The following is a 9,236-nucleotide window of genomic DNA, read 5'->3' on the forward strand; positions in this document are numbered from 1 at the left end:
GAATCTTAAACTAAATATCGCTATGTCATAATTTGAAATATATTGGAAATTGCAAATGTGGTATTATCTTAGATACCTACCTAGGTAGGTAGCCTTCTAGTAGGTATTCCGAGGAACAGCATAAACATATCCCCCCCACTCTAGGTAAAACAAGTAGACTTTGCAACCAGTTAGTTATCCCTAACAGATCTTATATGTATTAACCAAAGCCTTGTATTTAACTAAGAATAGGTAGTTATAGGGAAACTTGCAGCTATTTCCCTCTTATACCATGTGTGGTAGTAATCTTACAGCCCTATCGTTCTTGGGATGGACTAGGGCTCGCGGATTAATTAGACACGGAGTGGAACGGAGCGAATGGGTCCTTGTACATGTCTGGCAGAAAAGCCGCGTGCACGTGCGGAACGAGATTCGGATCTGGGGGATACGAATCTAGTGTTACCGTGGATATGGGAACGACCCATCCGCGTGATGCCCTGCACGTATCCACATCATGTAACTACTGCTGGTATTATATAGGGCTTTCACATGTCATACCTGTGCCCTGGCTGTCTGGCAAAGCTTGCGCTAACTATTAATATAAAAATTCTCGAAGCCAAAGGACAACTCCCTAAACCGATAAGGTCCTTGGAGCCTAGGTACAAGTGCGCTGTCTGTGTACGCGTCACGTCATATATAACGTCGAGATGATCCTGGTATGTATGAACGGTAATACTAGTTTCCATTTGATCTATCTTACCGGAAATATCATCGGTAGGACCTTTGGTATATCTACCTTTTGTACCGTTTGTCCGACTGCGATCCCAACTCGCACCATTTCCTTAATTCTTTTTTCTACAGAGAATATACATCATGAACGGAAAAAACGTGCCCCATTACGCGAACACCGTGCCCCGCCGATCATTACAAAAAACAAGTGCGGTAGAAGAACGGGATTAAAATGTCGCAACCGCAATGGCTATAGATTGCGTTTCCGAGTGCGAAATGGAGACACTGATTTCCTTAACACCCGCTTCCTTTGCAGCATCTTGGGCATCGCCATGAAGCTATAACTTATTAGTGAACTGGTCGTTATAGGAATTAATCATCTACTTACAGTAACAATAGGGGCGCCGGCTTCGTTGGGCAGGATTTCGATATCTTTCAGAGGGGCTCCTGCACCCTTACTCGGCACGCCTAGACTTTTAAAGACTGCTTCCTTGGCGCTCCAGCGGCCCGCGAAGGAGCTCTGCGGGCTGGGTGTCTTTTGGCAATACGCAATCTCCTTATCTGTGAAATTCCGCTCGATAAAGGTGGGGTTTTCGATATTAACGGCCGCGATGTCTTCTACGTCAACGCCAACCTTATTATTCTTTCCGGTCTGAAGGCTCTGCGCTAGGCTTTCCACCATTTCCTTGGTGCTCTTTGCCTTCATGATATGCGGCTTGGTAGCTCGCTGGGCGAAGTCGGCGGGGAAGATAAGCTCGGCCGTCTTTCCGCTCTCTGCAACTCTGGCATCAGGATTTAGGAGAACTGAGTGAAGCTGATCCTCGGTGTACGGTGCGTGGTCCTTGGCCTGGAAGATGGCGTTGTTGACAATACCGTTGTGCATGTAACGGTATGCCTTCTTTTGACGAGAAAGTACCTTCGCGCTGTATTCTTCGTAGGTGCTCTTGTCCAACGAGGCATACAAGTACCGTGGGTGGACACCGATTACCTGAGCACCCTTTTGACCAAAGCCGAATGAAGTAAGCGAGAAGGCCTTAATACCGTCGGTCTGGAGACTTCGGCTGGGGTAGACAATCAAGTCGAATTTCTCCATTTCCTTGTCTACGTTGTCGGCGTTGCGGTTGCCAGGAACTAAACCAGTGTTCAAAACCTGCAAGCAACCATTGAACATCCAGGCTCCAGCAGCACCCTTGGGATGACCAGTGAGGTACTTTTGGAATATACCGAGAAGAGCATTTCCCTTCTTCCGACCGAGGTGGCGCAATTGCTGGCAGATAACAGATGACTCGTTCTTGTCATTGGCCTTGGTTGATGTACCGTGGAAGGAAGCGACATCCAGATCATCTATCGTCAGACCCCAAGTAGCAAGGGCTCCTCGGAGCGGGGCGATTGTAGTGTCTTGCTTCCAGAAGTTGTTTCCGAGACTTCGTACAGCCTCCTTCTCCTGCCTCTCCGCTTCCTTCTCGATATGGACAGCACGAGCCTGTGTATACTCTTTTTCGTCGAACTCGTGACCTTGTGCCCGCATAGCTGCCACCTCTTCATACAAGTACTCCAGCTCAGATTCTTTCCAGTTACGAATCTGCCTCTTGCGCAGCTCAACTTGTCGACGACGATACTTCAGATCTAGGAGCGGCGATGGGAACTTGCTGGGAGCTTCCCGAGCGGTGGTTAATAGACCTTGCCCGGGAGCTGGAACGGAACGGCCAATCTTGTCGCTTGCAGTAGTGGTAAGAGCAAGGACACCATATATCGGCACACCCATATCAAGTGCTAACTTGGCCGTCATAATGATTTGGATACCACAACCCTGGGATTCCATGAATCCACTTCTGGTCGTGGTGGTTGGACGCGACATTTCCTGCGGCGTGCGCCCGTGCGCAAACTCGTCAACACTGTTGCTTGTCGCCTTCATGTTGGCGAACTCGAACGAGCCCTCTTCGCCGAAATCGTCAAAACCACCGACCAAGCAGATGCGTGCTTTGCCTTCCATGATGGCTTCGTAACCACTATCAACTGATTCCACTGCCGTAGCGCAAGCGCCAACGGGGGTCTTGATAGGGCCGGAGGAAGATAGCAAAAGCATGTTGACCCAGGCAGCCATTGTATTGATGAAAGACTCCTGCAAGATGTCCTTCTGAATGTCGTGGTCCATCTTGCGCTTAGTATACATGCCATTGAGCGCGTTCATACCACCTTGACCCGAGCCGATGCAGTTGCCAACTTCGGATACGTGGACGTACTTGTAGAATTCGTATGGGTCAGTGATACCCGAGGAGAGGAGCGCCTCGGCAACAGAGACGAGCACGTATAATGTCACGCGATCGACCTGAGAGACAATGTCGTCGGGCACACCATACTTCTTAGCATCCCAGCCTGTAGGAATCTGTCCAGCAACGAGGCGGTCGAACTTGAGAGCCTTTGGAATCCAGAGGGTGGCACCCTTCCTGAGACGAATAGTATACTCGCCGGTCTCTGGGATCTCGAAAATTTCACACTTATCGCCGTGCTGTCGCTTGAATTCTTCAGCTGTCTCCTTAGATCCCTCAAATGGTTCTAGGTCTTCTTCAAGCTGGATTTCGTGCAACATCATCTTCTTGTTGGGATCGTACCCGTCGAAGAGCTCTGGCTCGATAAGACGTATACCAGAGTGTTCAAGAATATACTTCTCGTACTTCTGCTTCACATCTTTGTCCTCAACCGGCTCACCGGTCTTGGCGTCAACCCAACCGGAGTAAGGCTGGCCTTTAATGGGGCCGTTGTGATTCTTGATCAGGCCCATGATCCACGCCATCTCGACACACCCCTCTAATGAGAACTCGCCGTAAGCTTCCATCTCCCAGCGTGTTCTCGAGTTACCCCATGGACCTATTTCGGAGAAACCAGTGACGACAACGATCTTCTCCAAGTCCACCATACCCTTCAAACTGTCATTGAGAGGCTGAATTTCCTTTTCCCAGTTTGGAAGCGGCGGGAAATCGAATTTGATGTTGGCACGCGGTTCAATGATCTTCTTTTTGTATAGTGCTTCTGAATTTTCGCCATTCACGATCTTGTTCTCAATTGCCGTCTCTTTAGTGACTGCTCGGCGAATTTCACTGGTTTCCATGATATTCTTACGCAACCGGGTCATGACATCGTTCAAATTAGGAATGAACTGGAGACCTCCGTTCAGATCTGCGAACACAGGCTCATTTTGGCATAGGTCTACGATATCAGGAGACATGAGACCGAGGAGGTTGAATGCCATCTCCTGCTGTGAGAATGTACGCACGCCAAATTGCTCAACACCTTCGGCCACAATATTGTTACCGGACATGAGACCAGTGCCACGGGTCCAACCGATAACGGCACCGCATATGGTAAGATAGTTGGCCCAATCTTCCGAGTGCCAACGGTTGAATAAAGTTTCAAGGCCGAGTTTGGACTCTGAGTATAGACCATCGTTACCAAATGTGCCGTGATTAGGAGATAGAGGGATGACGACCTGGGCGGGTCGAGTTTCAAAACCTCGCTCGGATTTCTGAGTCTTCACGCAACCCAAGAGCCGGATAAGGTTGGTCAGCATGATACGGTGAGCAAGTTCAGACTTTGAATCAATCCCATCGATTTGGCGGCCGTTCTCGGATATGGCAGCAAATGGCACGATGTAATCGAGATCCCATCCGAGACCGTCCTTAGGATCGTAAATGTAGTTGACAAGCGCTTCCACATCCTGCTTGCTACCTTGGTTGAATGGGACAACGACGAGTTGAGAGCCGCGAGCGCCGTACCTGGCGTACATTGCCTGGTAGTACTCGGTCACCTGTCGCGAAAATCGACTGGTTGTGACAATGACTCTGGCACCCCCGCTGATCAGACCCTGGAGGACTTCAGCACCAATTGAGCCAGCACCTGCTCCAGTCATGAGGACATGTTTGTCTTGGTAAGTGACGCCAGACTTGGCAGCTTCCTCTAGACAGTCCAGGTAGATACCAGTCAACTTCTTGCTATATTCCCACCCGTGCAAGTTGTGGCGCTTAAGATGCAAGAAAGGAATAGTCTCCATCTTGCCCTTGCCGTTTTGACCATTGGCTTTCAAGGCGGCCTTCTTGATTAAACTGCTTGCTTTTCCGGTATCCTTAGGTAATATCTGGCTCTCATTCATTGCCAGCGAGCGGAGAACATTACTGTAGAGATTCTTGAATTCAAGCTTCGCGGTTTTTGACATTTTGTGCTGTTCCTTGATGAGCTTCACAAGACGTCCTAGGTCATTCTGCACTTTCGTCCGATTACCGTACTCGGAGATCTTTCCACCTTCAGCCATCTGTTGGACATAATGCTCGAGCTTACGACAGCTCTGTCGAGGAACTTCTTCATAGTTAAGATTTCCACGGGCGTCGATGGTTGTATGGGGGCCGGTAGGTACGGCCACGTCCTTGTAAGCCGGCGGCACATTCAAGACATCTTTGCAGTTTTCGATGAGCTGTTGCCCGAGCTCCTTAGCGAGTTTATAGGTCTCCCCGCGTTCCGTCGGGCAGTTATCGATGTGATATTGCATGAATTCAAGCAGTAAGGGGTTCGATTTGCTCATGATGCGGATACACTGGCTCACAATTTCTCTGTCGACAACTTGCAACCGGCCAAAAATAACGTCATAATACATGCTGAGAGCGTCTTGACGGGCCCAATTCCAAGAAGAATCGTAAGTGCGTGCTTTAAGAGGACTAAAAACGGGTTCGATACCCGCTGCATAGAAATCACCATGCTCAGCACTCCAGAGGTCTAGCTGTGCCTGCAGCACCTGCTGCGATTCTTGCGATGTCTGTGCAGCCTTGTCGCCTGCTCGAAGGTCCATTTTCAGGTATCTCGCGAGTAACTCCAACTGCTGCTTGAACAAAGCTCGCTGGTCTTTGGTAAGCGCATCGATAGCTGCAGGATCCATCATCATACCGCCGGAAGCGCCAGACGCCGGGCCGGCGGCAGCGGCAGTGGATAAGTTGATACCTGCGTTAGCAGCATATTTCTGCGTAACGTCATCTAGATACGTTTTGGCGTCGTTTTCCGAGCCTAGACGTGATGGTGGCTCCATAGTAATAGCTAGGATGAGAGCTCCGTCTTGTCTACCAGGACCGAGGCCCCATCTGGTCTCGAGGTACTTGCGTGCGGTTGTCATATTAAACCCGCCAGGCATCTTGGAAGAAATTAGGCGGGCAATAAGTGACTGAGACTGCTTCCCAAGCTGACCATTGAAGGTCGCCTGCATTAATCCTGACAATTCATCTATAGGGGTATCTTCTGGTTTTTCGGGGGTTGATCCGAATTCTTTTCCTAAGTCTCCGAGAATTTCATTTTGGAGGGTAGATTTTCCTGTAGTCTGGTTAGCTTTTTGAAACCGATACTAGTTGTGGCATAATACGAACCTCCAACTAAATCTTTAATAGCTTTGCTTAAAGGTACTTCTAAGAATGGCTTCTTCAACTTCTGCGCAATCAATGCTCTAACTATTTCAAGGGCGGATACCGGAGCATCATCTACAGCTGCGGCAGGGCCTGCACTAGGTGCGGGAGCAGTAGCAGCTGGGGCAGCCGCCGCGGCGGGTGTTGCCGCAGAGCTTGGTGACGCCTCCGGTGTTGCGGGGCTTGGCTCTTGTTCCTCCTCAATCGGATCTACGTCGTAATAGATCTCTTTTGCGTCTTTATTATAACAGAGGATCTGTCGCTGGATAGATTTGGCAGCATCAAAAGCTTCATACTTGGATGCGATTGTTCTTTTTGCCATTACACCTAATGTATCCGCTGGTCCAACTTCGACGATACGCTCAGCGGTCTTCTCGCCGAGGAAGACATCTTGAGTTTCGATCCACCTCACGGGAGAGGCGAACTGGTAGGCAAGAAGCTCAACTAGTAAGGTATGAGCGAGCTCTTGCTCGACTTCTGGACGCATTTTGGGCGGCGTGAGGTCGAAATACTTAGGTAAATAGGATTAAGGATAGGTCGAAAGCAAGATGAGTTCGAAAGACGGCAATTTCGATAACTCTAATGGGTTCTGCTGGTTTAACCTTTACGTTCGGTAAGGAAGGAACAAAGTTATGGGGGGTAAACTCCTTGTTTCCGTCCAATAAGCTCCCCTTCTTAGTTATCTCCTTCTAATATCTCGCTCGAATCGTCAAGCAGTCCTAGAGAGGATGAAGTAATGCAATGAAAATTCGAGGTAGAAAAGAGCGTATGCCAAGCCCAACTAGAAACAGCGTAGCCGGCAAGTTGTAGAGATAGGTGAGGGAAAAGGAGGAGGAGGAGAAGGGAGGAATTAGCGATGGTATGGATGAATTACCGACCAAACGAGTAATTAGGTTTTTGACATGGGAGATTATGAAGTTGTCGCCGTGGTATGGCTGGCTATCACCTTCGATCAAAAAGTTTGTCAAGGAAAGACAAGCCTGAAAATGTACAAAGTACGAAAGAGGGTAAGGCAACTAGGGTTAAGTTAGGTACAATACATTGGGTATTTACTTCGTACATGTACCTAAAGTATTGTATGAGCCTATGAGGTATGCACGTCTGTACATGGGTCATAGGTCTCTCTCTAGGCGGGAAAAGAATGACAGGTGTAACAATCGAAAGAGTAGAACTTTCCCAAATGTTGAACTGCGGCTATGGAAAATTTTGGCGGGATCGTTAGGCAGAGGGGTCGTCGTTCCCCATTTCCGGGCCAATGGCTGGACTACATGTTAGTGGGATATGGCCTAGAGCATACCCCCATGTCACCTTCATGCAGCATTAGGTATCTGCAGTGCCACCGCAGTTGCTATGCATTCAATTACTCAATTATAGTACTTTAGGTATCTAGGTACTTAACGCAAGGTTTAGGTACCTAGATAGGTAGTAACAAGGACGACGCCGTCAGCATGCAGACAACTTACAGGCGTATGCCCAGGTTGGCAAAGCCTATCTACCTATGTGGAAAGGGAGAAAGACCTCTCTGCAAAACATCAATTTGATTTTACCATGATTACTGATGATTTGCCGTCGAAATATCTTTTACTCCACTATTTCTCAACCATTTATTCTATGGTCTATACCTATCATAGTTAGCTTCCCACGAGACCCCTTCTCCACAAAGACCCAGCCCGCAAAGTTGGGGTCTTATCGATTTGCCTCTGCCTTCCTCGTTGATAATATTGTTCGGTTGTTTTGTTTTATTCCTGGACCTGGATCTAACGGGCAGCTAGAGAACTTTCTTTGCCATTGACTTCCCGAGCAGAGGTTAAATTTAACGGCTAATACTAGAGAACCTCGCGGCCCTACCCACGATTTTAGCTTTTATAAAATATTTGCGCTACGTATATGTGGTTTGATGCTAATCGTCATTCGACTTTAGGTACTATGTTAGTCTCATGCAGACCTGTTCGGTTAAGGACGAGTAGTATCCCCAGGAATCCTATTCCGTAATACCAGGAACCACCCAAGCAGCCCAATGGTGTGCGTCTGAATGGCTTGGCGGTAGTTTGTCTGCCGTACCATCCCAGCGGTCCAACCTGTACTAGAACTCCACAGACAAGGGGTGTCAGGTTTATTGATGCAAGTATATGTACTTGTATGTGAGTTACCACCGTACGCCATCTGTCAGTGATATCTTGCATTACCTACAGGCTACCTCATATCCTGATCGTTCCGAGAAAGGCTCTCTCATTTCCCAAAGTGGGATTTAAAAAACGAGGCTACGAGCGCCATCAATCTGTCTCTGTATCACATCGTATCAGCTCTAGGTGGATCTGGATCTCCAATAACATACCGACTATAGACGCAGTCCCTTTTACATTACGTTGCGAAGTGATTGGTTGTCACCTGTATCGTTTTTTTCATTTTTAAGGAGTAATTAATTATACCGTTCGTGATATTACATCATATCACCATCTCTCCGCATGCTGAAGTCTGCATTAGTAATTTGGATGACACGCATCGAGAGCGGGTTTGGAGATCTCTTTTGTTCTGGATTTTGTTTACGCAAAAGTCATCCTGCCATTCGCGACAAAAACTCGGAAATGCGTCGTAAGAGGGGCAAGCGTACCCGTCTACCCATGCGAGCAGACCACGTTCTAGCGTTTCCTTTAAAGCGAAGATACGATGGCGGCCCGAGGGTTTTCGTTCTGCTTTCGTAATCGTTCAGTCGTTTTGGCTGCCTATGAAAATATCCATCCCCACGTCCCTCCACATCGAGCAAATGTGCTGACTCGAGGCTAGCAACATGCCTCAACCGAATTTGTGAATCTTGAGATAGATATTTGTCTAAGTCGCTTAAGAGTTAGAATCATTAATCACCATTAAAAAAAAAAGCAACAGGCGTAGTTCGAGATGGAAAAGAAGATGATACATTTAGGAAGCAGTTAAGCGATAGAGCCAAGGACACGAACTTGCAGATAATCAAGTACAGATACAAACGACAGTTGTATTACCATTGGAGTGGAGTAAGGCCACAGTTGCAGGGTTAGGTAGTTTTACAATGTGGCACCGCTAAACCTAAGAGATCCCCAACAAGAACTTAAATTT

The 9,236-nt window shown here is 48.0% G+C and overlaps 2 protein-coding genes across 2 annotated transcripts; both read right to left on the reverse strand.

Moving 5' to 3' along the window:
- Positions 1-518: 518 nt before the first annotated feature.
- Positions 519-6,860, reverse strand: F4812DRAFT_110154 (uncharacterized protein). The gene is made up of 3 exons (XM_047929332.1): positions 6,111-6,860; positions 1,097-6,057; positions 519-1,046 (listed from the first exon to the last, which is right to left on the reverse strand). The coding sequence occupies exons 1-3, from the start codon at positions 6,631-6,633 to the stop codon at positions 936-938; spliced, it is 5,595 nt and encodes a 1,864-aa protein (XP_047788049.1). The 5' UTR covers positions 6,634-6,860; the 3' UTR covers positions 519-935.
- A 1,104-nt stretch (positions 6,861-7,964) lies between these two features.
- On the reverse strand, positions 7,965-8,470 carry F4812DRAFT_110159 (uncharacterized protein). The gene has a single exon (XM_047929333.1). The coding sequence runs from the start codon at positions 8,327-8,329 to the stop codon at positions 8,054-8,056; it is 276 nt and encodes a 91-aa protein (XP_047788050.1). The 5' UTR covers positions 8,330-8,470; the 3' UTR covers positions 7,965-8,053.
- Between the last annotated feature and the right edge of the window lie 766 nt (positions 8,471-9,236).

The sequence above is a fragment of the Daldinia caldariorum genome (genome assembly GCF_022478825.1).
Source record: "Daldinia caldariorum strain CBS 122874 unplaced genomic scaffold F4812scaffold_14, whole genome shotgun sequence".
NCBI lineage: Eukaryota > Fungi > Ascomycota > Sordariomycetes > Xylariales > Hypoxylaceae > Daldinia > Daldinia caldariorum.

Excerpts from the sequence above, each read along its gene's own strand:
- F4812DRAFT_110154 (XM_047929332.1), bottom strand. The coding sequence starts at position 6,633 with ATGCGTCCAGAAGTCGAGCAAGAGCTCGCTCATACCTTACTAGTTGAG. Across the intron at positions 6,058-6,110 it reads TATTAAAGATTTAGTTGGAG|GAAAATCTACCCTCCAAAAT; the intron begins GTTCGTATTATG and ends ACCAGACTACAG. Across the intron at positions 1,047-1,096 it reads CCGGCGCCCCTATTGTTACT|CTTCATGGCGATGCCCAAGA; the intron begins GTAAGTAGATGA and ends AATAAGTTATAG.
- F4812DRAFT_110159 (XM_047929333.1), bottom strand. The coding sequence starts at position 8,329 with ATGCAAGATATCACTGACAGATGGCGTACGGTGGTAACTCACATACAA.